General features: G+C 50.3%; 1 protein-coding gene across 3 annotated transcripts; it reads left to right on the top strand.

The window, feature by feature from the left end:
• The first annotated feature begins 13 nt into the window (after window positions 1-13).
• On the top strand, window positions 14-20,209 carry ALOXE3 (arachidonate lipoxygenase 3). Of its 3 annotated transcripts, XM_046676857.1 has the most exons (16): window positions 14-529; window positions 1,007-1,206; window positions 1,836-2,040; window positions 3,081-3,162; window positions 3,968-4,087; window positions 4,404-4,529; window positions 5,500-5,603; window positions 6,162-6,334; window positions 7,539-7,682; window positions 7,771-7,974; window positions 8,067-8,153; window positions 8,703-8,872; window positions 9,446-9,567; window positions 14,398-14,498; window positions 15,035-15,205; window positions 19,552-20,209. In XM_046676857.1, exons 2-16 carry the CDS (start codon window positions 1,060-1,062, stop codon window positions 19,729-19,731), a joined length of 2,136 nt encoding a protein of 711 aa, XP_046532813.1. In that variant the 5' UTR covers window positions 14-529; window positions 1,007-1,059; the 3' UTR covers window positions 19,732-20,209. The 3 variants fall into 3 exon arrangements, with proteins under 3 accessions (XP_046532813.1, XP_046532814.1, XP_046532815.1); XM_046676858.1 differs by lacking the exon at window positions 14-529 and having other exon boundaries at window positions 606-1,206; window positions 4,407-4,529; XM_046676859.1 differs by lacking the exons at window positions 14-529; window positions 1,007-1,206; window positions 1,836-2,040 and adding an exon at window positions 2,324-2,651.
• The last annotated feature ends 7,370 nt before the right edge of the window (window positions 20,210-27,579 follow it).

A 27,579-nucleotide genomic window follows, 5' to 3' on the forward strand; every position in this document is an offset into this window, starting at 1 on the left:
ATTGTGCTTTCTCCTCTCTGTCGGGTAAGGCTGCCGTCCATGTTCGGACGCTGGAGCTGGAGCGCCGCGAAGGCTGAGACCTTGCGGTGCCGGAACTGGCCGCGCGGGGCCGCTGCCAGCTGCGGGCTTTCCTCGTGGAGAGGTTTCTCCCCAGCCCTGATGACCTGAAGCCCATGCACCCCGGCCCCTCCAATCCCGCCCACGGCCCCGAAGGCCGAGAGCGGGCCCGGAGCGGAAAGAATGCCACGTGGGGCCTTCAGACATTGTGCGCCCGGAGTCCACTTCGGTCCCCTGACTGGCCCTATTCCAAGGGAGAGACTGAGATCGGGCGTGCCGAAGATCGAGGACACAGAGGGCCGGCGTGGCGACGGTGGTACAGAGTGCGGGGGAAGATAGGAGAGTTGTTTCTGACCCCTATGCGGTGTGCAGGGATGCGTGTGCGACTCACCTGCGTGTGGCTGTAGTCACGTGTGATTTATGGCCGAGTGTGGCTCACTTGAGTATAGTGACTCACATAGATGATTCACAAGTAAGAACGCGAGTGCCCTGTGCCCAGTTCTGGCTGAGAGAGAGGAAAAAGGGTCTTGGGGGAAGTTGGGGAGGGGACAGACAAGGGCCCCAGGGCGTCAGTCAGCCCCTGACCAGGAGGAGGGCAGTGTCCCAATCATACAGACGTCATATACTCCTTGTCCCCACCTCAGCATCTGGTCCCTCCCGTGCCAATGGGATTTGGGCTCCTGATATCCATCTGGGTGAGCCCTGTCCTGTCAGCCAGAGGGACCGGCTGTGCCAGAGACAAGCAAACAACCATTAGGGCGCAAGACTGTGGGCGGGGAGAGGAAGCCCAAAGTGAGCAAGGACACAGGCTGGAGCTCCCAGAGAGAAAGAGCCCAAGAGCAACCCAGAGAGAGCTGGGCTTTTCTCCAGAGGCAGACACTGTCCCCCAGCCCTTCACTCAGCAGCCCAGTAGCCCAGCCCTGCCCGGCCTGCCACTTACCTCCTCCAGGCCAGCTGCTGCTGTAGCCAACGTTGCCGGGGCATCTCTCCTTCCCTCCCATCATGGCCGTGTACCGCGTCTGTGTGACCACTGGTCCCTACCTGATGGCCGGCACGCTGGACAACATCTCCATCACACTCGTGGGCACGTGTGGTGAGAGCCCCAAGCAGCTGCTGGATCATCTGGGCAGGGACTTCACCCCTGGATCGGTGAGTACGGAGGAGAGAGCAAGGAGTGACCTCTGAGGGGCAGGGCTGGCAGGGGACCCTGAAGAGGGGAGGAGTTTCCTCCAGAGCTCATCAAGTCCTGCAGAGCTCTGGATGCTGACCCTAACTTCTTCACCATCCCTATTCTGGTCCCTGTCTTTCCTGTGGATGATAAACCTTACCCAGGCAGGGCTGTGAAGAAAGAGCCCTGGGCAGGGGGTCAGGAGAATTCCACTGGCTTCCTCGCTTCTCTTCCAATAACTGAAGGTGGGCTTTGGGCAAGTTGCATACCCTCTCTGAGCCTGGGTTTCCTCTTCTCTGGAAGGGACCTGCCTGCCTCTGCCAGGCCCCAGGATTGTTTGCTGGTGGCCTACACAAGGGTGCGGGCTGCCAAGGATGCTAGTGAAACACAAAACCCACTCTGGTCACACACCGTGCCTGTGGTAGCTGTGGCTGCTTCTGCCAGGATGAAGGGGTGCCTTTTTCTAATTCATATGAAGGCATCGCATGGGTTAGCAGCAGCTCAGGTTTGTAAGCCAGAATAGGTGTAGGTGTAGACGCACATTGAAAGGCGCAAGGATGGCCCCGGCAGTTCCTTGCCTCTCACTTGCTTACTCTCTTGGTCCCCTCAGGTGCAGAAGTACAAGGTGCGCTGCTCAGCGGAGTTGGGTGAGCTCTTGCTGTTGCGTCTACACAAAGAACGCTATGCTTTCTTCCCCAAAGACTCCTGGTACTGCAGCTACATCTGTGTCACTGCCCATGATGGTACCCTTTCTCACTTCCCCTGCTATCAATGGATTGAGGGCTACTGCACCATAGAGCTGCGACCAGGAACAGGTGGGTCAGAGGCAGGGGCTGGTTTGTGCTGCAGAAAGCATCTGTTGGGATTAGGTGTAGGGAATAGAGTTAGGGTTGGGGTAACAGGAACTCAGGGCTCCCAAGTAGATGCTTTCTGGAGAAAGTAAGCCTCCAAAGCCCTGAAATGCAGGGGCCTTCTGAGCAATATTTACCTCTCTGCAGACGCACAGACATGCATGCTCACGCACACTCACATCGCTTATAGACGCAAACACACACAGACGGCGGTTTGCTTACCACTGACTCCCTCTGCACTTCCCAGAGTGAATTCTTCTGGAGGCCAGAGAGGAATTAACCTGCAAGCTGAGTAATTGCATTTGAACAGGTGGAGTAGCCCTGAATATTTAGACGATTTAGCTGGAGATGCCCTGGCCACTACTACTGGCTTTTCTGGTGTGGATGAAGTGCCTGTGAAATGCTATTCAGATTCCTTTTTGAATCTGGGGGGCCTTTCAAGGGTGCTGGGTTCGAGTTTCTTCGGCCTCTGGACCCCCGGATCTCCCGAGCTGTCTGGTCTGGAGAGGCAACACTAGGACTGGTCCACGTGTTGTGATGAGTCTGAGCGATGAGAGATGACGTTCTAGGCCAAGGTGAGGCAAGTGAACATTACCCCTCAGCCCACAGTGAGTTCTTCATAGACTTTACTCTGAACCCCCATCGACCATCACAGCACATGCACCCCTCACTTCACAAAATATATTTGTTCATCAGCCATTTGTCAAGTGCATGTTATGTGCACAGTACCAGACACCATGCTAGATGCTGAGAATACAAAAAAATGAATACAGTAGAGTTTATAGTCTTGGAAAGGAGACAAATTTGCAAATACTTAGGAAAATTGTTTTAATTTTGGGGTGAGGTTGTCCTGAATCCCTTCTACTGATGAATACAGGAAGAACATGGGACATGCATGTCACTGAGGGATCAGGTCCAAGGGCTAGGGAGTTCAGGCAAGGTTTGCTGGAGGAGATGTTGTTTGAAAAGAGACTTATATGATGAGTAATTTTCATTCCCCACAGCAAGAACTGTTTGTCAGGACTCCCTTCCTCTCCTTCTGGATCACAGGAAACGGGAAATCCAGGCCCGACAGGAATGCTACCGGTAAGGCCAGCCTAATCTGACTTCGTTCCCCATCTTTATTCTGACCTCAGCCTTAATCAGACTGTTACTAACTCTGACCTCAGTTCCAACTTTGGGAGCCCAAAGATCAGGGCCCTGATTTAAACGTCTAACGTCTGACGTCAGTCTAACATTGTCCCTGAGTCCATACCAGAACACCAGTACCAACAGTTGTCCCAATACCATCAATGAATCCACACTCAACCCCCAGCTGCCTTTGGTGTGACCCAAGTATCAGACATGACCCTATTGTTGACCAATCTCAGCCTATCCTCAGCCTCCCCCTAAACTGGCCATGATCTTTATTTTTTAAAGATTGGCACCTGAGCTAACATCTGTTGCCAATCTTCGTTTTTCTTTTCTTCTTCTTCTTCTCCCCAAAGCCCCCCAGTATATAGTTGTGTGTTCTAGTTGTGGCATGTGGGACGCTGCCTCAGCACGGCCTGACGAGCGGTGCCATGTCCATGCCCAGGATCCAAACCAGCGAAACCCTGGGCTGCTGAAGCAGAGCACGGGAATTAACCACTCGGCCATGGGGCCAGCCCCTCAGCCGTGATCTTGATCTCAACACAGACCAACTCTAAACCAGCCTAGACATTCATGTCATCCTCAAATGCCACTCTGATTTGAAGCTCAGTGCCTTCGGGGAGAAAATTCCAATTCTTTGTCACCTACCCAGAAAACGGGTGGTTTCTGCGAGTTTTAATTTAAAGCCATGTCTTAACAGTGAAGGCTTCTGTTTACCCTAAGTTTCACTTGCCATCTCTGACCTCTTTTTCCTTGGAAGCTGGAAAGTCTATGCTCCTGGCTTCCCTGGCATTGTGGATGTCAGCAGCTTTGAGGAGATGGAGTCAAACAAGAAATTTGCCTTGACCAAGACGGCACCTTGTGCAGACCAGGGTGACAGGTGAGGAAGGACCCAGGCTTGGGAAGAAGGTAGAGGAAGTGTGAAGTGAAGGGTCTGTTGTGAGGATGGGGCCCTGGAAGTCAGGGTCTATGACAAGTGCAGATTAATTCAAGTGTCAGAGCAGAATGGGCAGGGATGGCCCCAGCGGTCTGGCAGAGAGGAGGAGGTGGGTACAGGCAGGAGAGAGGGCAGGGGACAAGTCTGGTCTGAGGGGAGGCTTGGGGACACTGGTTGGGGAGAGAGGGAAGGAATTAAGGGGAGTGGACTGCAGGTCCCTCTGACTGGTTTCTTTCTTTCTGCTCCCCCTGCTCCCCAGCAGTGGGAATTGGTACCTGCCTGGCTTCCCTATGAAAATTGACATCCCATCCCTGCTGCACATGGAGCCCAATATTCGCTACTCGGCCACCAAGATAACCTCGCTGCTCTTCAACGCCATCCCTGCGTGAGGCCACTGCCCTCTGCACACCTGCTCACTCTCCTGTCTGCCTCTGCCCCTTTGATGCACAGCCACATCTCTGCTCTCTCTGACCCCCCCAGGCTCCCCCCTCTCTGCCTCGGTCTCTCTTCTCCCTACTCCTCAGTCTCTCCCTCTCTTCCCCTAATCTCCCCTCTCTGTCAGTCTCCCCTCTCTCTGCCCCTCAGGCTCCTCTCCCTCCTTAGGCAACTACTTTTTCTATCTCCCCATCGCCTCCTCTTTGCTCTTAAGTCATCCCTTCGCTTTCCATTCCTCAAACCAATACAATTAACTGAGTACCTGGTCTGTGCAAAGCATGGTCCCAGGCACTGTTGGTGGGACCACGGTGAGTAGGACAGAGGCCCGGCCCTTAAGCTTTAATGAGATGGTCAGACAGCTCAAGTTCAAATCCCAGAACCAATACTTTCTAGCTGTATGATCTTGATTTCCACTTAGCCTCTACATAGTTTCCTCATTTGTAAAATGACAATAGTATTCATACTTACCTCACAGGTTTGGAGGAGAACTTAATGACATAACACCCAGCACAAAATAATTTCTCAATAGATGTTACTGAGTAGTAGTACTAGGACATAGATTTGGCTGTGAGGAACTCACAGTATCACAAGGGAGAGGTGTTGTGTGATTAGTTACCAATCAGAGGGGTCATTAGCAGCTCATTCAACAGCTGAGGCTCTGCTTGTGATGTGGCTGGAGAGGGTACAGTCGACACAATGAGGATGACTTATCCGCACCATGTGGCCACGTGCACCACTTGTGTACGGTGTGGAGTTACCCCTACAAAACCTCGGTTGGCCACTAGACTTTTCTCCCATGCGGGTTGTTAGGCACCTCTGCTTTGAACATTGACCTTGTCAGGTTCCTCCAGCCCTCTAGGTGAGGAGCACAGTGCTCCTGGCAGCTCCCAGCCCCCACCCTCACTTCCCCTCCCACTCAGGTCCTTGGGTATGAAGCTTCGAGGGCTGCTGGACCGCAGGGGCTCCTGGAAGAAGCTGGATGACATCCGGAATATCTTCTGGTGCCACAAGACCTTCACTTCGGGTGTGCAGAGTTGGGCAGGAGAAGTCCATCCTCCACCCTACCCCAGCCTCAGACCCCTCTACCCCATTCTGGGAAAGGGCCTTTTTCCAGCCCTCTCAGGGAGAATGCTGGATTATAGTTGAGGGGTTCCTGGTTTCACTGGTGGCAATCTCACAGATTCCCCTCAGGAACCAGGGCATCTCTCCTTCCTCTGGGAGGGGACAAGAATAAGGGAGTGATGACAGAGAGACACCGCTTGCCTAGGAGAGGGTCAAGGGCCATTTCAGGAGTCCTAATCCTGATCATATGCACTTTCCTCTCTTCCTCTACCCCCACCACCAAGACTTCTGGGCTTTGGGGCCAGACCTGGGTTCAGATCCCTGTTCTGCCACTAACTGAGCAAGTCACTCCATCTTGTTGACTCTCAGTGTCCAGTGTTAAATTGCAGATATAATTATACCTACCTCACAGAGTTTCTGGGAGGAAAATCTAAACCACAGTATAACTAAAAGGCTGGGCAGGAGCAGGATCTAGGGAAGTAGTTTCCGAACCAACTGGCTCCCCTCTCTTGCCCCCTAGAGTACGTCACAGAGCACTGGCATGAAGACCACTTCTTTGGGTACCAGTACCTGAATGGTGTCAATCCTGTCATGCTCCATTGCCTCTCCAGCTTGCCCAGAAAGCTGCCTGTCACCAGTGACATGGTGGCTCCCTTGCTGGGATCAGCCACCTGCCTGCAGACAGAGCTAGAGGTGGGTGAGTTGCCGTTATGGACAAGGGAAGTGTGTGGAGGACAGGAGCGGGATGGCTGGGCCACATCCAGCCTGTTGGCCTTGCCCTCTGGGTAGCCCTGGCCCTGCACCTTTCAAGTCGAGCAGATATAGAAGAGAGCCAAATGGGGTTCAGGGTGGCTTGAGGCCTGAGATGGGGCCTGGTAAAGTGATATGAACGAGCAGGGCAGCTGCAGGACAGACATCTAGGAGAAGGGCCTCCAAGATCCCAGGGGGCTGAGGCTGGGAGAAGGCTGTTTTAAGACAGATACAGCAGGAACAATCATGGAGAACTAGGAGCTCTCAGGGTGTGGGAGAAGACGATGATCCAGTCTCTCTGGGGCACCCAAGTCCTCAGGCAGCCTCCAGAAGGCTGGCAAAGACGTTGGTGAATTCTCATTGTGTGTTGATTTTTCTGTTGTTCGATATGCTGAGGTCGACTGAGTTGACAGCGTAGAAAGGACCAGTTATGGGGGGAGGGGGAGAGGACGCTGGCTTGTCCAAGCTGGGAAGGCAGCTTGTTACCAAAACCAAAGGGCATTCCCGCCTGGCCAGTTAAATCAGACTCTCCACCAGAAGTAGTTGTCTCACGAAGTAAGGTATGTTTGCAGCAAATAGGAGACCATGAGGAATCATCTCCAGAGTCATGGCGTCCCAGAACAAAGAGAAGCAGGGACCTTTTATTTCAGATGGGGATGAATATTCAAAAGGAAGAGGTGGGTATTCGCTTGTGCAGGCTCAGTTGGAAAACATGCTTCCACATACACTGCAGGTTGCAGTAATAAGGCCTAAGCTCCTCCTGGAGAGGCTTAGCATTAAAAATAAAGCAAAGGTCATAGGCATAGCTTTTGTGGTGAGGCTTGGTCTAGTTCAGGGCCTTTGGTGATTGCATCTCCTTGACATAACAAAAGGAAAAAAAAACAATTTGGAAAAAACAGTTGAATGCTTCCAAACCCACGCCTGAGTTCCTGGGGCAACTAGTCAGTGACAAGGTGAGAGGCTGCACACCGAGACTCTGCTGGACCTCATTCCGGACATTCTTGGAAGGGTGGGGTACCAAGCATAGGCCATTAGTGCAGGCACCAAGCATTACTGAGGCTCAGGCTGGAGTGGGTGGACAGAGCACGGAGAGGGAAGCTGAGCGCGGGTGGGGATAGTATTCTAAACCTTTGTGCGCCTTCTTCAGAGGGGGAACATCTTCCTAGCCGACTACTGGATCCTAGCGGAGGTCCCCGTCCACTGCCTAAACGGCAGCCAGCAGTACGTGGCCGCCCCGCTCTGTCTGCTGTGGCTCAATCCCCAGGGGGCGCTGGTACCCTTGGCCATCCAGGTGAGCCTGGGGCGGGGGCTCGGGGGCGGGGCCTCAGGAGGCACACTAGCAGTCTTGAGCCTCACCCCCTTATTCTTCTTGGACGCAGCTCAGCCAGACCCCCGGGCCCAACAGCCCCATCTTTCTGCCCACTGACTCCGACTGGGACTGGATGGTGGCCAAGACTTGGGTACGCAACTCTGAGTTCCTGGTGCACGAGAACAACACGCACTTTTTGTGCACGCATTTGCTGTGCGAGGCCTTCGCCATCGCCACGCTGCGTCAGCTGCCGCTCTGCCATCCCATCTACAAGGTCTGTACGAACCCCCGGCGGGCCAGAGGGGGCGGAGCCAAGGCGGCCTTCTCCCCTGACCTTCGGCTCCTGTGACCTCATCCCGCTTGCAGCTCCTGCTTCCCCACACTCGCTACACGCTGCAAGTGAACACCATCGCAAGGGCCACGCTGCTCAACCCCGAGGGCCTTGTGGACAAGGTGCGGCTTCCCGGCTCCCTGCCCTCCCCGTCTCTGAGGCCCCGCCCCCGAGGACGCTTTGCCCCGCCCACAAGCCTTGTTCGGCCACCAATCCCATTCTACAGTCCCTGACAGCCCCTTCCCACAAGCCCCGCCCCTTTGCGTCAGTCTCCTACTTGAGCTGCAGCTAAACCTTGCCCCTTTGGGGTCAATCCCACCCACGGGCCTCACGCCCTCAGGCCCTGGTTCCAAAGGTTCCTGGAGGTGGGCAGGGCAACCCCAGGCTGAGCAAAGCCCCCCTGCTGACCCTGCCCCGGCTCTCGCCTCCCTGCCTGCCCGGCATTTAGTTCATTCTTCTGGTTACCGAACACTTCAAGGTTACCTACTGTGCACGTAGTAGGGCCGCAACCCGCGCGGCCCACATCGGGCCACTATGAGTGTTTGATCCGTGGTCTTAGACTGATTGATTAACTGAAAAATCCCCTCTGCTGAGTCACTAGCCCAATCTCGTCCCCAGGCACTGGGGTGGGGGTTGGGCCCACCCGGGAGCCAGCTGTGCTGTGTCCTTAGGTCACGTCCATCGGGCGGCAAGGCCTCCTCTACCTCATGAGCACCGGTCTGGCCCACTTCACCTACACCAATTTCTGCCTTCCGGACAGCCTGCGGGCCCGTGGCGTCCTGGCCATCCCCAACTACCATTACCGAGACGACGGCCTAAAGATCTGGGCCGCCATCGAGAGGTGTGGGCTTGGGACCCTGCAGCCAATCTGGCCCTACCAGCGCCTGCTGGCCCAGGGGCACTGTGGGCCCCTGTGCTCAAGAAGGCTGGGGTGCTTATTGCTGGGGGTTTCGGGGGTTCTCAGACCCCAGCATGGGGCACCCCAAGGGTGAGAGTTGCGGTTGGGGTCCCTATGAAATGGCAGATAGCTGTGGGCTGGAGAGGGCCTGCGCTGTGCATAAATGCAATGGAGGAAGGGAAGGATGGGGTGTCCAGAGGAGTCAGGGCAGGTGCAACAGCTAGTGTGGGCTGGGGCCCCCAGGCAGGCAGGTCTTCTTTCTCCTGGGTGCTAAGTGTGGCGGGATACAGGATGAGTCAGGCTCTCCTCAGTGCACTCTTCCCCTAGCCTCCTGGGCTGGAAGGAGGCCCAGAGCACCCCTGACTCAGGAGTGAGGGTGAGACTTGAATCCCTGTGGACTCTCAGTGGACTCTGGCCAGCTGGCTCTCCCCAGCCTGAGCAGCAATGGGCCTCGGTTTTCTGGCCAGGCCTGAGCCCGAGGTCACTGCTGTGGCATGGAGTATCTCTTTTCTGCAGCTTTGTCTCAGAAATCGTGAGCTACTATTATCCCAGTGATGCATCTGTGCAGCAGGATTCGGAGCTGCAGGCCTGGGTTGGCGAGATTTTTGCTCAGGCATTTCTGGGCCGAGAAAGCTCAGGTATCTTCTCTCCATCCCCCAACCACAGGCTCTCAATGACCCAGTGCTCCCCCTGATGCCACCATTAATCAGTTCCTACTTACTGACCAGCCTTTGAAGTACATTGTGTTATTAGCCCCACTGAACAGATAAGGAATAGGCATGGAGAAGCCTGCAGATAGTAAGCGGCAGAGGCAGGATCCAGGGCCAGCTCTCACCCTCTCCAAAGCCCTTGCTTTCGACCACTACGCTGTGCCCCTCTGGTCCTCCTTGACCTTTACACAAACCCGTCCATTCACTTCTGCTTGCTGAGCTCTATGGATGTGTTGCCTCATGCGGTAGGAGCCATCTTCAGCCTCAAACACAAAGGATTCTGGAAACTTCTCTCATACTCTCTCATGTTTGTCTTGCCAGGTGGCCCCTCCAGCCACCAACCTCTCTCACTTCCTTTGGCTTCATGGAGTGGGTTGGTCCTTCTGCTGCCTGATTCCTCCTTATTTACACCTGTCAGCAAACCCTAACTCTTCCCTCTCTTCTGACACTGCCTGAGAGGCCTCTCAGACCCACCAACACCATGGCCTCCTCTTAAGCCTCCTTTGCTTAACCTCAGTGCCAAGCAGATGCCCCAGACCACCCTCCCTTCTTTAAAGTCTTCCCTTAGCTCCAGGCAGGATATGTCCTTCTTTCTTTCTTTTCTTTTTTTTTTTTTTTTGAAGATTAGCCCTGAGCTACCTGCTGCCAGTCCTCCTCTCTTTTGCTGAGGAAGACTGGCCCTGAGCTAACATCCATGCCCATCTTCCTCTACTTTATATGTGGGACACCTACCACAGCATGGCGTGCCAAGTGGTGCCATCTCCACACCCGGGATCTCAACCGGCAAACCCTGGGCTGCTGAGAAGCGGAACGTGCGCACTTAACTGCTGTGCCACGGGGCCGGCCCAGGATATCTCCTTCTGAACCTCTCACTTCTTCCCAGGTCCCCATCCCAGCTGTTGGTTTGTCCTGGATCTCTGTTTCCTCTCTCTACCCCTCCCTAACACAATGACCCTTTCTCCGGTTTTTCCTCTGTAGCTGCTTCCAGACTTGGAAATCTCCCCATTCTCTATTCCCTGAAGGACTTTCGTTTTTGGCTGTCTCATTGTCACCCTTGGGACCTGCACATGAAAACTACAAGTCATCACTATAGAATGACTTCTGGCCTCACTCGGGTTATATACCCTATTGCTATTCTTCATGGCCTACTTCCCTGGTGCCACTGTAATATATGGTGTATACTCTGGGCACTGGACCATGTAGCAGAGGCCTCTGTGTCTGGGTGTAGTGGAAGAAAAGGAAAAGCTCAAAGTGGCACAAATGTCCATCCTCTGGTTCCCCCAGCCCTAGCCCGAGGTGGAAGACTCTCACTGCCTGGGACATCTCTCAGCAGGGATGTGGGTTTCAGCTGACTCAGCGCTTCTGGTGGTCACCCAGAGGAGTTCCCGCCTGGGGAGACCCAGGGAGGAGGGGTGGTCTCAGGTCACCTGCAAATAGAATGGACAGCTTTGCAGCCCTACCTGTAGTGGACTCCGAGCCTGTTTTTTTTTAAACAAAATTTTTTAAACATACAAGCATAGAGAGTATAATGTAATGAACACCTATTTACCTATCACCCAGATTCAACAACTGTTAACATCTTTGCCATATTTGATTAATCTGTTGCTTTTGTTTACTGTTGAAGTCTTTTAAAGCAAATTAGAATATTTCATATTTCAGTCCTAATCAATATGCAACTCAAAAAAATGTTTTTCTACACAACCGCATACTATCATCATGCTTAACAAAATTGACAATAATCTCCAATATCACCCTCTTATCTAGTCCATGTTCAAATTTCCTCCCTTCTCCCATTTTCCCTCGGTTGATCCTGTTGATTCCAGAGCCAATCGAGGACCACATGATACAGTTTTTGTTTCGACTCTAAAGTCTCTTTTAATTTGGGACAGCCCCCCCCCCCTTTAAATCACATGACATCTGACATGGACTTATTGAAAAGCCAGGACTAGCAGATCTGTAGAATGTCTCACCTTCTGAATTTATCTAATTGCTTGCTCATGATATCATTCATCTTGTTCCTCCACACACTGTGTTTTTTGTCAACTGGAAGTAATACCTAAAGGTTACGTGTTTTTGGCAAGAATATTTCTCAGGTGATGCTGTGTTCTCCTCATTGCATCACATGGGGAGACACATAATGTCAGGTTGTCTCACTGTTAATGATGCCAAGAGTAATTTCTGGGTTAAGGTGGTGACAGCCAGAGGTCTTTTGGATCTTTTAAAGGGTGACTCCTCCCCATGCTTTGCAAGCCTACTGTCAATCATGGGCAGTCCTGATCCTGAGCAGCTATTTTCTATTTGGGGTTATCCATTTCCTATTTAAGACCCAGCAGGGGATCTTGTTACTATTGGCTCAACTCTATCTTACTTTATTAAACTTGTCTCTGATTTAATACATCAGAAATTCTTCAGATTGACAAACATCTCTTTGAACCAGTGCAAACTTATTCCAGATTCATATGTTTTAAGGCAAAATGCACTCATTAACTCAGTCACTATGCCTTTTGCTTCCATATTTCAAGGGGAAAAAATACATAATATAAGCCACAGAAAAATTCCCATAGATGGTCTGACTTCTTGGCTTTTTAATTCTCAGCCCTCAAGGTTAGACTATCAACCATGAACAGAACATTCAGAAAATTCCCACACACTCTAGGCAGATACCCGGTCCCTCCTCCAAACCTCTCTGTCTGTTCTGGTGCATCAGCCTCTCTCCAGTCATCCTGACTCCAAACCTTGGAGCCACCTTTGACTCATGTTCTCTCCTGTCTTTCTCTCTCCCTAAATCCAGTCTGGTGGCTAACCCCATCATTTCCCACTGTCACCATCCACACTCTACTAGTCCCAGTCCTCACACGACTCCTGCATCGTGGTAGCTGTCTCTTCTTAACCAGTCCCACCTCTCCCAGCCTCTTCCTACTTGCCCTCCAAGCCTGTGGGGCCACTACCCCAGTAATCCTCTGAAATATTGCCCAGAAACGACCTGGCCTGGCACACTGCTATAGCCTCATCTCCAATTATGTCCCCTCCCTGTCCTCTCACCTTGCTTGGGCCCCATCCTTCCCACTCTGGCTTCTTAATCTCTCCTGCATTCACTTCATTCATCCAATAATTACCGGGCTCTTTAATATTAAGTATTGTTCCAGGTGCTGGCGTTCAGCAGGGAACATGACAGATAAAAGTCCTGGCCTTTCCAGAGCTTAAAGTTCTTGTGGGGAGAGACAGATAATAAATATGTCAGGTGGGTATGAATGCTAAGAAGAATGAAACCGTGTCAGAGGATATAGCATGTAGAGGTAGGGGGATCATTTCAGATAGGGGGTCAGGGAAGGCCTCTCTGAGGAGTTGATGTTTGAGTAGAGACCTGAAGGAAGTGAAAGAGCTAGTTCCGTGGATAACTGGGTAAAGTATACAGGGAGTGCAAAGGCCCTGAGGTGGGAGCATGTGGTGGGTTTGAGGACTTCAGGAGAGTAAGTGAGAGGGAGAAAACTAGGGAAGGAAATGAAGTCAGAGAAGGAGCGAGAGCCAGCTCAAGTAGGGCCACGGTAGGGTAAGTGAGGTGGAAGTCCTTAGAGGGTTTTAGCAAATGGTGACATAATTCAATTTATGGTTCTAAAGGATCACTCACTCGGGACTTTCAGGTGAAGAACAGGCTGTCAGGGGCAAGGGTGGAAGCCAGATTCATCCAGGAGCGAGATGATAGAGAGTGGGTGTTGATGGAGACTGGAGGTGGTGAGACAAGATTGGTTTCTCGAAGTATCTGCTGATATGTGCAGTATGAGGTAAAAAGAGGAGTGAGTGCACAGATTTTGGCCTGAGCAACTGGATAAAGAGTACCAAAATGGGCTCACTGTGGGAAGGACGGATTTGGGGAGTGTGTGTGCACAGGAAGTCAAGCTTAGGTTTTGCAAATGCTAAGTGTGAGAAGCCTTGTAGACACTCAGGTGGAGATGTCAGGTAGCAGCTGCAGATTTATACCCACTGCTGAGTCGAGAGTTCAGGGGCCATGCAGAGCCGGAGATGTGGATTTGGGAATCATCGACCAGTGGGAGGTGGTTAGAGCCATACAATTGGATGAGACCAGTGAGATCCAGAGACAAGAGGACCAACTGAAAGTGCCTTCCTCTGTCATCTTTTTTCCATTCAAAGCTCACCCACTCTTCAGCTCAGGGAGGCCCCTTCTATTCCTTTAGGAAAGTCTCCCATAACCACATTAGTCCCAGTGCCTGTTTCTGTGCTGCCTGCCCTCTCCTCAGAGAGCCAAGCCCTGGCCTGAGAGCTTTCTTCTGCTTCCATCACTGCGAGCTCATGATTAACACTCTCTGGTCATCTGTCTCTGCTGCTAAGCCCTGCAGTGGATGATCCCTACTGGGTGCTTGGACAAATCTTGGTGAATTAGGTAGCATTAAATCATTACGCACTGATGTGAGCCGCAGACAGAAGTGCCTTGGCGGTCAGGGAGAGGCAGCTTGGCTGTTGGCTTGCACCTGCCTCCTCTGCTCTGAGCTCTGCGGGCTGGGCATTTTCTCGTTTGATCCCAGCACCCAGCTCCTATCCTGACCCCCTTCAGAGACCAAAAACCCTGGTGTTGACCATCCCTAACCTCAGCCCAACCCTAATTTTACTCCAAAGACAGTGGTGGCCAAATATTTAGCCCTCACTTCCTCACTCTCCCCCTGCAGTAAGCCCCAGCCCTGAGCTGCCCCTAGGAATCCCGTCCCCCCCATCCACACCCTCTTCCCTTCCTCCCACACCCAGGCTTCCCACGCCAGCTGTGCACCCTGGGAGAGCTGGTGAAGTTCCTCACTGCAATCATCTTCAACTGCTCCGCCCAGCACGCTGCTGTCAACAGTGGGCAGGTGAGGCTGCAGAGGGCCGGTCTGGGGAGTAGTGGACTGTGCAAGGTGGCATGGCTCAGCAATGAACATGAGGCCAGAGTTTGGGTTGAGAGTATAGGTGGGTCAGGGTGGGGGTGGGTTTATGATCAGAGCTGGTGTTGGATGATGAACGGGTGGAGCTGGATCCAAGGTTGTAATGGTGACTCGAGTTGGTGTTGTGTAGGGAGTAGAATTTACGGGCTTCTGTCATGGTTAGGAGGTGGCTAGTAGAGTATCAGGTTGCTCTGTGTGGCATGCTGGCCCAAGGCCCTTTCCTAGGATTACCTCTCTACATCCTCCTTGGTGATTCACTCCACCCAGTCCTAGAACATTGGGTAGGGAGTGACAAGGGGTGAGCCAGGCTCCTGACCCACTTTTGGAACTTTCTGCCGTATACGCCTCGCTCTCTTCCCTTTCCACGATCTTGGGGGCGGTAGGGGCAGGATCAGGGATGATGATGAAGGAACTGGTCCTGCCCCTCTGACCAGCTGACTCAGCTGGGGTGGGGGTCTCCACAGCATGACTTTGGAGCCTGGATGCCCAATGCCCCATCATCCATGAGACAGCCCCCACCCCAGACCAAGGGGACGACCACCCTGAAGAGTTACCTAGACACCCTCCCAGAAGTGAACGTCACCTGTAAAAATCTTCTCCTCTTCTGGTTGGTCAGCCAAGAACCCAACGACAAGGTGTGTATATGGGGTGGGGGGCGGGCTATGGGGTGGGGGTTTGCAGGGCCTAGGCAGTGGGGGTGGTGGCTCCAGGGAGGCTTGGGGACTGACTGCTGGCATTTATGCCCACTGCTGAGCTGCCTTGGGGTCTCCAGTTTCTCCTGGAGGTGATAGTTGATCCCAGAAGACATACATTGAAGCAAATACCAGTTTAGTAGCTGGGGCACAACATCCATCCAGTTCACCAGTTTACCAATCTATCTACCAATCTGTTCATCCATCTACCCATCCATCTATCCATTTATTCATCAATCAACCACATCCATCAACCACTCATCCATTCATCCAAACATTCAACCTACGTTTTTTGGATACCTTCCATGTGTCAACATAGCACTGGGCACCAGGCATATAAAGACATATAAAGAGCAAGATGTTCCTGCCTTCAAGAATCAGACAGTCTAGTTGAGGAGACACACAGGTAAGTGAAAAAGGGCACCACAGTGTTGTAGAAATTATTTATTTACTAATTCCTCCATTCAACACATACTTCTTGAGCACTCGCAATGTGCCATACACTGGTGGGCAGATATGATCCCTGTCCTCGTGAGCTTACAGCCTAGTGACAGAGGTGAGGGTGGGGCCTTGTGGAAAATGACCGAGTCTGGGAAAACCCAGGAAGGCTTCTTGGAGCAAGTGACATCTAAGCTGAAACATGTGTGACAGGTAGGAGTTTGGCAGACAAAGGAGCAGCAGGATTAGTTTTTAAGCAGAGAGAAGGATGTGACCAAGTGAAATGAAGTAAAGTGAAGGCGAGAGTCTGTTGGTGTGATTGTAGGGTCACAAATGGTTCCATGCAGGCACAGTACTCCTTCAGAGGACAGTGGGGAGCCAGGGAGTCATTTCAGAGTTTTAAGCCTGGGGTGACATGGCTAAATTTGTGTTTTGGCAAGGCCGCTTCTGTGGCTGTGTGGATGGATAGGAGGGGTTTCTACAACCCTCTCCTCAGGTTCAATCATCTTCTAGAACAGCTCACAGAACTCAAGAAAACAGTTTACTTACTAGATTACTGGTTTATTATAAAAGGATACAACTCAGGAATAGCCAAAGGGAAGAGATGCACAGGGCAAGATATGAGGGAAAGGGGGCAGGGCTTCCATGCCCTCTCAGGGTGCACCACCCTCCCAGCACCTGCATGTGTTCAGCCTGAAAGCCCTCCAAACCCAGACTTTAGACATGTTCATGGAGGTTTCATTCCGTAGATATGATTGATTAAATCTTTGGCCCCTGGGGATTAATTCAACCTCCAGCCCTTCTCCCCTCCCCAGAGGTTGGGGGGTGGGACTGAAAATTCTAACCCTCTAATTACATGGTTGATTCCCCTGGCAACCAGCCCCCACCCTAAGGGGCTTTCCAGAAGTCACCTCATTAATATAAACTCAAGTGTGGTTGAAAGGGGCTTATTTTGAATAAGGAAAGGCACTTTTTAACATTCTTATCACATATAAGGGTTTTAGGAGCTCTATGTAGGAACAGGGAAGACCAAATATTTTTTCTTATTATAAATCACAGCATCACAGTGGAGAGGGATATGTAGGCAGAGAATGAGGGTGGAGGGTTCCCGCCTCATAAACCAGTGGGAAGTTTAACCTGGAAAATTCTAACAACGATAACAGCAGCTATCATCACTTCCTGAGGATCTGTCACGTCTCAGTCATTAAATCAGATACTCTATGTATACTATTTTAAAACACAAAATAAATAAGTAGCTATATTTAAAATGCTTAATACAGTGCCTGGCACATAAGTGTTCAATAAATGGTAGTTTCATTTTACAGGGGAGAAAACTAAGTTTCAGAGACACAAAACAATTTGCCCAAGGTCACAGAGCTAGTAACAGGCTTTGAACCCAGGCTGTCATATTTCTGTGTTCTGCTTTTGTGACAGCTACACTCTGCTGTAGTTTTAGAAATTAGGTGTCAATCTGGTAAATAAGACATAAAATTGATTCTTTGAAAAGCCTAATAAAGTAAAGAAACCAGAGATGATTCTAATCAAGAAAAAAAAGCATATAAATGTACAACATTAGGAATGGGAAAGACATACAGCCACAAATACAGAGAAGACTGAAAACAATTAGAAGAAAATACTACTTACAGTTTTACGCAAACAAATTTGGAAATCTTGATGAAATGAATGATTTTCTAGGAAAACATAAACAACCAAAACTTAACACCGGGAGAGATGAAAACCATACATGAATGGGTAAGGTTGTAAACGATCTGATCCTTTTCCCTGCAAAGGGAGATTCTACTAAACCTTGAGGGAACAAGTCATTCCTAAATTATTCAAACTACTTGAAAGTATAGGGAAAGTATAGAAGCTTCCCAAATCATTTTACTGGGAACTCTGATACCAGCACCTGGCAAAGGTAATGCTCCTAAGAAGGCAGGTGGGTCTCAGGTAGAAGGTTCCAGTATAAGATCCATACCTCCCACCTATGTGACCTTGGATATGCAATGAGACTGCTCTAAGCCTCAGTTTCTTAATCTGTAAAGTGGGAATGATGGGAGTACCTGTTTTACAGGATTGTTGTGCCATTGTTATAGTCCATGTAAGGGCTTGCAGTGTGTTGGCTGTGATTAAGAATATAAAATTATAAACTCATTCCGCTTTAAGACCACAGTCTTAAAAATATATCATCAGTTAATGAAGGCCAATAATAAATAGCACAACGATAATGCACGATGATGAAGTCTACTTTATTCTAGGAATGGAAGGTTGGTTCAACCTTATGAAATCTAATGGTATAATTCATTACATCAATAAAGAAACACACGATATAATCATCTCAAAATATGCTGAAAAGCATTTGGTAAGTGTGAACAGCTATTACTAATAAAAACTCAGTGTAAAATGAAACTCCCTTACGGAGTATTGATAAAAAGTATATTTCAGAGCCATCCCCCATGGCCTAGTGGTTGAAAGTTCAGTGCTCTCACCTCTTTGGCGGCCCAGGTTCTTTGCCTGGGCTGGAATCATGGGGCCCGTCTGTCAGTTGCCATGCTGTGGTGGCGGCTCATGTAGATGAACTGGAAGGACTTACGACTAGGATATACAACCCTGCACTGGGGCTTTGGGGAAGGAAAAAAAAAGTGTATTTCAGAAAACACTGTACTCATGGTGAAACAATAGAAGTCTCCTCATTAGAGTCAGGGACAAGAAAACAATGCCCACTGTTACTGCTATTATTTAACACTGTTCTGGAAGGCTCTGCCAGCACAATAAAACAAGACAAAGAATTTTTTAGGGGCCGGCCCGGTGGCACAGCAGTTAAGTGTGCTCATTCTGCTTCGGCAGCCCGGGGTTCGCTGGTTCGGATCCCGGCTGCGGACATGGCACCACTTGGCATGCCATGCTGTGGTAGGCATCCCACATGTAATGTAGAGGAAGATGGGCACAGATGTTAGCTCAGGGCCAGTCTTACTCAGCAAAAAGAGGAGGATTGGCAGCAGTTAGCTCAGGGCTAATCTTCCTCAAAGGAAAAAAAAAGAATTTTTTAAACATCAGTATTATTGCTAACAGTTATATTCTATGAAGGTTATATTGAACAGGAAGTGGATGCTGGTTAGGAGGCTGGCCCAGTGAACAGGGATGGTGAACTGGTTGTGTGGCGTGGTCAGGGAGAGAGGGGCAGTCCTGTACTGCACAGGTTGGCATTGTTCTTGGTGGTATTTCTCGATTGTGGCTGGCCATGCTTTATAGTGTGATACATATATCATTGTATAGTGTATGGTGATAGTGATTGTGTTGGCAAAAGTTTCATTATGTCCCTTGATTGGGAAGATGCCTCAGATCTGGTTGTCATCAGGGATTGAGTTTTGTGAAATTGTGAGGTAATAGGTGTATTTTTGGGCATATTTGCTGGGGTGTGTTTATGTTGATTTCACTTGTGTTATGAATGTGGTTGTGTTCTTTTAGTTCATAGAGCAAGGGACCAGGCACTGAAGGGACCTTTACAGATTCACTAATCAAATCCATTGACTTTCAGATGCGGAGACTGTCTTGAGTCAGAGTAACAGGCAGAAGGTTACCAGCAGAGGCAGCATTAACCTTGGGTTGGCTGGCTTCCAAGTCCCATTCTGACTCCCGCGCTCCATGAGCTGTGGGTGTTGGGGGCTACTCGGTGCAGATCGTGGAGAGGTGGTTTGGGGTTGTGGTTTGAAGGGTTTGTGTGTACAGTAGCTCTAAAGGGTCATGTCCTTAGAAGCCAACTTGACTGTATTTGTTGGCAAATGTAGTCTTTCATTATTCTCCATCCTGTCCTCAACATCATCCTGACCCCACACCTGATTTTCTCCCAGCGTCCCCTGGGCACCTATCCAGATGAGCACTTCACCGAGGAGGCCCCACGGCACAGCATCGCCGCCTTCCAGAGACGCCTGGCCGAGATCTCACGAGACATCCAGGAACGGAACCGGGGCCTGGCGCTGCCATACGCCTACCTAGACCCTCCCCTCATCGAGAACAGTGTCTCCATATAAACCCCTCCTCATACCACCCTGGAAGAAAGGCCTAAGCGTGAGGTGGGCCAACTTCTAAGGGTCCTCCAAGCCATTCTGCCCTCCTTGTTCTCCGTCAGCCTGAACCGTCTCCTCTGCAGATGAAGACCTTTTCCACCTGCCATGGTTCTACCATCATATGAACTGGGCCCTAAACTGTGAGGGACCAGTCCAGCAGGGTCCAGGGTGAGAAGCCACCGGCTAAAGTCAAATGCACAAGAGGCCCCTCTGAAAGGAAGGGACTCCATCACTGTTTGCCCTACTTTGGGCAGCCTCCTGCTTCTGTCTCCTGTGAAAATCTACCTTCTCCCCTTGGGACTTCTGGCTTGGGACTCTGAGGTATCCTCCTCAGTCCTCCCCCATCCCAAAACTCTTTCTCCTACCTTGCCTTTTTTTTTTTTAGATTGGCACCTGAGCTAACATCTGTTGCCAATCTTCTTTTATTTTTCCTTCTTCTCCCCAAAGCCCTCAGTACATGGTTGTATATTCTAGTTGTAGATCCTTCTGGTTGTGGCATGTGGGACGCCGCCTCAGCATGGCTCGATGAGCAGTGCCATGTCCGCACCCAGGATCCAAACTGGCAAAATGCTGGGTCCCCAAAGTGGAGCCCATGAACTTAACCACTCAGCCATGGGGCCAGCCCCCTATCTTGCCTTTTTTTTTTTTAAGATTTTATTTTTTCCTTTTTCTCCCCAAAGCCCCCGGTACATAGTTGTATATTCTTCATTGTGGGTCCTTCTAGTTGTGGTATGTGGGACGCTGCCTCAACGTGGTTTGATGAGCAGTGTCATGTCCGCGCCCAGGATTCGAACCAACGAAACACTGGGCCACCTGCAGCGGAGCGCGCGAACTTAACCACTCAGCCACGGGGCCAGCCCCCCTATCTTGCCTTTTTGTTTCCACTTTCCTCCAAGCCTAGGACTAACCAATCCAATGTCCTTCTCTGGAAGAGCCTGGAAACTGGGCAAGAAGGATGTGTGCCCATGATCTGCTATGTGGTCTACTTTGACTGCAACGTCTTTAAGGGGAGAGTTAGAATTAGAGCCCAGCTTACCTGGACCTCTAGCTGCCTTCTCAGGGCCAGGCTCCCTGGCTTGAGTGTGTATGTGGGGAGTCTCTTCCCAGCTCTTCTCCTATCCCCTCTATCATCCCTCCCTCTTTTTGTCCTTGAGCCCAGTGAGTTCAATAAAAACCAACATATTTGGCTCATATTTCATTTTGTTTTGATATATGTATGTGCGTATGTAGGCAGGTGGGGTACCCGGGGATTGCAGAAAGCAACAGCAGCAATGAGTCCTTGGATCACCTGTTCTGGAGACGGGAAGCCTCCCAGCCCGAGCCACCACCTAGCCAGGCCCTACATTCCTGCCTTTACTTCCCAGGGTGTCATCCATCAAAAAATGAAAGGATATCCAGACTCAGAGGGCTTATAGGAAAAAAATAGGTTTTTTGCAAAGCCTGAGAATCCAGCTTCTGGGTGTGGTAGTGTTGCCACTGAGATTCAGTTCCTCTTCTGGACACATGGAAGACTCAACCTCTGGTTCTGTGGTGGGTGAGTGGGGTCCCGGATGAGTTTTGGCCAACAAGCTATGAGTAGAAGTGATGCAGATCGTCTCCAGGCTGGAGCATTTAATTGTTGGCATGAACCCTCCAGTTTTCTCTCTGCCTCTGCTGTTCTAGAAACACATGTTGAGAGGGCACTTCCAACAGCTTCTGTCTCTGAGGGACTAGAGTAGAGCCCCCTGCTGACATGAGTTGCACCTAGAGCTGAGCAAGAAATAAACTTTTGTTGGGTTAAGGGCATTGAGATTTTGATATTGTTTGTTGTGGCAACATAATCTAGCCCATCCTGATTGAAACAGATGGTTATGGACTATAATTAGTTTTCAGGTGGTGAACATGATGTAATCTACACAGAATTCGAAATATGATGTACATCCAAAAATAAATTAATTATTTTTAAAAAAAGAGAAACAGATGGATATCTGGGGAGTCTGGTGTACTCCCTTCTAACCCTGTAGCCCCTAAAAATAGAGATTTGTGCTGTCCTCGAGTTCAGTCATCCACATCTTCCTTTGCAGCCACCCTACACCTTCCTAATTTCCTGCTTCCCTAGACCTCAGATCCAGCCCCCCCTTACATCCTCTGCCTCCTGAGTCAAATTCTCTGCCTGACCAAACTCTGGTCACAGCCTCTCTCTGGCCTGAGTTGATACAAGCTCAACACAGGTTGACACAAGGAAGCCATATTGTAGAAAAGAAGCCATACTGTAGCTTTGAATCACCTCTGATTAACTAACTCAGACATGCTCTGTAGATTTTATGGCCCCTCCCAGCCACTATAAATCGATAGCTTTGTTCTTTTGAGTTCCTTAGGAATGTGATGACCCCCAGGCAGAGTCGACACTGATAGCCATCATCAATGACAACTGAAAGATCAGAGTATGGGGCACTGCTCCGGTCTCTGATGCATATCCAGTGGAACAGAAGACTAGGGAACTAAGACCAGATGTCTGCCCCACCTGGAGATCAGATGGAGGCCCCACTGGGATTAGGTCTATTTTTCAGGGACTGTTAAAATTCAGGTTGTCTATACTTCTTTTTCTTCTGGTCAGATACTTGATTATAAAATGTGCCTTTAGATGTTGTTCCAAAACTGTTGAGCAAGGTACAAAATTCTAATAATGCAAAATGTCAACCTGAAGCTGGGAACAAGAATATTTCCAAATGAGTGCTAAACAGTTTCATTTCTCTAACTCGGATCTATGCCCCAATTCAGCAGGAAGTAGCTAGATCAGTCATCACCCGGAATCCCTCAAGAATAAGGAATGACCAAGGAACAGGAGGATTGAAACTGGCAGAGAGTTAGCCATTGACGATTAAGGAGCTAAGAACTAAAGGTTTTTTTCCTTTCTGCAATTACTGAATATAGCTTTTAGCTGTTTAACCCACCCATTGTTAACTGAGCTGCTTAGGCAATATGCTATCTGACTCCCACTAGGCTCCTATAGATAACATCTCCCTGGAGCCTGGGTCACCACAGTCATGGGAGTTTGAGCTGTTCTTCAGGTATTAGAACCCCTTTGTCCACTCCAGGCTGGTTGAGACCACCAATTCGTCAACTGGGCCCGTGTAGATGTCCAATAGGAGACCTTTTGACATCAAGAGGCTAAAAACTCCACCCTCAGATCATGCTAAGGCCACCATTTTGTGAACCTGGGTCCTATGAAGAGGCATGACGCCTGACTATGCTTGCAGAGATCATCAATTACCTCACCTCTCCTCACCTCCAATCACCTCTCTCCACATTTCAGACCACCTTGCCCCGTTTCCCATAAATATCCCTGAGTCCTTATTTTTGGGGAAGCAAATTTGAGGCTCATGCTCTCGCTTCCTCACATGGCTGCCTTGTGAGTAAACTCTCTCTCTGCTGCAATCTCGTCGTCTCAGTGTTTGGCTTTCTGGGTGGTGGGCAAGAACAAACCTGATGCGGTAACGATTTTCACTAAATTCTTAGATTGGAATCTGCAAGTGAGATATCCCCCCAACACACTTCTTCGTGCACAATGGCATGGGGATCCTCTTCTCCCAGGATCACAGGTGCAGGAAGTGAAAATCTGACCTTTAGCATAGCCAAAGACTGCTCCTCCCTCTTCTCCAGCCCCAAAGACACTGTGATTCTGTTACTGAACCAGGTTTGTTTTTGCCCGCTGCCCAGAAAGCCAAACACTGAGACGACAAAATCGCAGCAGAGAGGGTTTACTCACAAGGCAGCCATGTGGGGAAGCAAGAGCATGAGTCTCAAATCCACTTCCCCAAAAATAGGGACTCAGGGATATTTATGGGATAGGGGGCAACGTGGTCTGAAATGTGGAATGAGGTGATTGGAGGTGAGGAGAGGTGAGGTAATTGATGATCTGTGCAAGCATAGTCAGACTCCATGCCTCTTCATAGGACCCATGGTCACAAAAGACGGTGTTAGCATGATCTGAGGGTGGAGTTTTTAGCCTCTTGATATCAAAAGGTTGCCTATTGGACAACTGTGATGGCCCAGTTGGCGAGTTGGTGGTCTCAACCAGCCTGGAGTGGACAAAGAGGTTCTAATTCCTGAAGAACAGCTCACACACCCATTACCGTGGTGACCCAGGCTCCAGGGAGATGTTATCTATAGGAACCTAGTGGGAGTCAGCATATTGCCTAAGCAGCTCAGTTAACAATGGGTGGTTAAACAGTTGAAAGCTATATTCAGTAATTCCAGAAAGGAAAAAAACCTTTAGTTCCTAGCTACTTAATCATCAATGGCTAACTCTCTGCCGGTTTCAAAATCACCAGATTTTGTTCATTTTAGAACAAATTAAAGGACTAAGAAATACCCAGAGGCACCCCCTTGTGGCCAGGAGGACTGTGGCAGAGGCGGGATGTGCCAGCCCCTTAAACCTGGGCTTTGACTTAGAACAGCAGGACCAGGACAGCCTGGAGTGATGGCAGGGTGTCTCAGGCAGCCTGTCCTCCAAGAGGAGGAACACTCCTTGGCCTGCACCAAAGTTAGCATTAGAAGGCATGCCCATCTTACAGATGCCCGAGCCGGGGAGGGAGGGACCAGGGAGGATCACTGGAATCTGGTTTCCCAGAAAGCCAGCTTGGAGGGAGATTTATTGGGGAGACACACTGGCCACATGTAGGATTCTGCCGGGGCTCTAGGCACCTCTGGGGACAGGACAGAGGGGAGGGGCTCATGTAAAGCGTGAACCCTGTCAGCAGGGGCCTTCCTCCAGCCTACACCTTGGACCCCTCTACGCTTTTTGGTCAGTCTGGAAGGTGGTACGGTGGAAAGCAAACCACCCCTCTTCAGCTGGCCTTGAGCAAGCCATCAGCTTCAGTGGCCCAAATCTGTCAGATAAATGAGAGAAATGAGAAGACCTAGAAAGGCCCTTCCAGTGCTGACCTTCTAGAATGCTTGCCTCATGGCTCCTGTCTCCCTAGACACCATTTGAGACATGGTGGAAGCAGCTATGAAGCCCCCTGGCACCATCCCTACCTCCACTGACTTACAGGGAGAAGACCAAACACATAAATAAACACAGGAACAAACAAATCCTGTCAGATGCTTGCTAGTGCAGTTAGGAGATGAAACGAGGCAGTGTGTTAGCATGACTGGGGCTGAGGGGGAAACATTAGGTCTAGTGATCAGGGAGGGGTACTCTGAGGAGGTGACAGTTGAGTTGAGACCTGGATGACAAGAGAAAAACACTTGAAACAGCTTGTGGGGAAAGTGATACAGACCAGGGGCAGGGAAAGTGAAGGGACCCCGAAGGGCGTGTGTTCAAGGAACATAGGAGGCTGGAGTGGCTGGAATAAGGTGACCGAGAGGCGGACAGAAGCTGGGGCATGCACAGTCCTGTAGGCCACACTGAGTCCTTGGGTTTGATCCTCAGGACAACATCATTTTGAGCTCTGGCAAGTTTTAAACAGAGAGACCCAATTTGATTTCTCTCTCTCTGTCCTTGGGGGGTGGGGCCCAGGGGTTGCTCCTTGCCTTGCAGGGCTTGGGGCAGGGCAGGGTTGGGGAGGGGATGCCCCAGCAGTAGGACTCAGCTTCCTGTGTGGGTGGCCCATTTTGAACCAACCTAGCGAGCTTGCATCCTTCCCAGGGGCCTCCTCTGCTCTCTGGGTCCACCCCTGGTCCAGGAGAACCAGTTCTTCAGCCCAATGAGCACCTACCCAGAGCCATGCATCCCATTTTGGTCATAACTTGGGAGTGCCCCATCTACATGCTGATGCCTAATGCTATGCATGTCCCCAGCCACATTTGTATCCCCACCATCCCATCTCTGTCTCTGTTTCCCTCAGGAACCTAATTCCTACTCCAGTCCTGAGCCTTGATTGAACTCAGAGCCACTACTCCTGCTTTTTTGGGACAGAGGGATGACTAAGGAGAGATCTATTGATAGTGGGTTATGATTTGAGGAGGCAGCTTTTGGGGGATGGAGGTAGATCCCTACCATTTGTGGTGATACCCAAACTCTTGTACACCATCAGCTCTCTTCCCCAAGGACCCCTCCCACCCTACCCTCCAGGCCGCCTGTGTGCCTGTGCCTCCTCGCTACCCACTCACAGAGCAATCTTTCTACTGGATGAGAAAGTTAAGGCTGGGCCTTTCGCCCCCACTGCACTAGGACCCTGAATCCCATAGGGGCCTGGAGGTGTGGTTTCTGGAGCCCCTGAGCCTCAGTTCTCACTCCACCCAACCCTGCTCCTCACCAAGCCTTAGCAGCTCCCTGGGGGCACAGTCTCAAGGGAAGGGGAGTGGCTAGAAGGCAAGAGGCTGGGATAATTTACATGGAATTAATATCTTAAGAGGCAAATTTGCATCATCAGGTTCCTAGCATCCCCCAAAAGTCATCAGAGTGGCTGAGCAGAGCCCAGGAAGCGGGAGCTTGACCAAGTTGGCAGTTCCTGTCCTCAGCCAGGGATAGTACAGTGCCCAGACAGATGAGACAGCCCTGCTGCTCACCAGAGCATGGACATAACTTTCATCCCAGCCTTCTCCCCAATCCTGTCTCTGTCCCCTTAACCCATTCCCCTCCCCTACATCACTCCCTGCCCCCACCCTCACCCTAATCTAGCTTTCCTCTCTAAATTTTCAGCCTAATCTCAACCCTATTGTTGATTCAGTTCCCAACCCTGCCCTCATCCTTATCACTAACCCATCCAATATTAAGAATCACGTTTCAAGAGTCTCCCAGTAGCAGATACTGTTCCAGGAGGTAGGAAGAAAACCAAAGCAAATTATGGACAGTCTAATCTAGTGGGGAAGATAGACATCAATCAAAGACGTTAACTACAGAGTTGTGGGAGCCATCAATAGTTAAATTTGGCCTTCCTTGATGAAGCAATTATCAAGCTAAGATCAGAAGGAAGAGGAAACATTAATCAGGTCCAAGAGGTAGAGAGGGAACAGAGTGTGCAAAGGCCCTGTGTTTGGAAGGAGCTGACATCACTCCTTTCATGTCTTTATTCAAAAGTCCCCTTCTCAAAGAGCTATTCCTTAGCCACTCTCTTTCTAAAGTTTGCTCCCCTATATTTTATATTATCCTTCCCTGCTTTATTTTTTCCCTTCAGCACTTATCACTATTTAACACAGTATTTAATTTACATTGGTTATTAGGCAATATGGTCTGTTTTCCCAACTAGAATGTAGGTTCCTGAAGGTGAGCAGAGATTTGCTTTGGTTACATTGTATTCTTAGGGCCTGATACAGTGCCCTGCTGGGTCAGTGTCTGCTGCTGATGAATGAAAGGCACTTAGTCTCAGACAAAAGAAAGCCAACATGGCGTTGGGTGGGCCGGGAGGAATGAGACCTAGAGGAGGCCATGGGGGCCACATGAAGGTATGAGGTGGTTACTCCAAAGGCAAGGGGGAGCCGCTGCCAGGCTTGATCTGGGGTTGCAGGGGGTTGTGGGGTGTGATAGGAGCAGATCTGGATCTTAAAAAGGTAATTTCCCTCCTTAATTCCAACTGCATCCCTATCTCGAATTGCAATCTCCTCCCCATTCCTCACCCAGTCCCAAACCTGCGGGGACCTTCTCTCCATCTCAGAATCCCAGCCCCCTTCTGCCCCAACTTGGCTCCAGGAAAGTGTGTGACCTTCCCTGGATGGTGACAGGAGGGTGCCACCAGGGAGGAAACCTGGGCTGGTACTTCCTTTTGGCAAGAGCTGCTCCTGGGAGGCAGAAGGAAGGAGGGCAGGTCCGGAAAAATGGCATGGGAACAGGACTCTCTCCTCACTCTCCCTGGGCCCCAAACGCTATCTGCTGAGAGCAGAACTCCA

Source organism: Equus quagga, chromosome 11, assembly GCF_021613505.1.
Source record: "Equus quagga isolate Etosha38 chromosome 11, UCLA_HA_Equagga_1.0, whole genome shotgun sequence".
Lineage (NCBI taxonomy): Eukaryota > Metazoa > Chordata > Mammalia > Perissodactyla > Equidae > Equus > Equus quagga.

Excerpts from the sequence above, each read along its gene's own strand:
- ALOXE3 (XM_046676857.1), top strand. The coding sequence starts at position 1,060 with ATGGCCGTGTACCGCGTCTGTGTGACCACTGGTCCCTACCTGATGGCC. Across the intron at positions 4,530-5,499 it reads CTCTTCAACGCCATCCCTGC|GTCCTTGGGTATGAAGCTTC; the intron begins GTGAGGCCACTG and ends CCTCCCACTCAG. Across the intron at positions 7,683-7,770 it reads TGGTACCCTTGGCCATCCAG|CTCAGCCAGACCCCCGGGCC; the intron begins GTGAGCCTGGGG and ends TCTTGGACGCAG.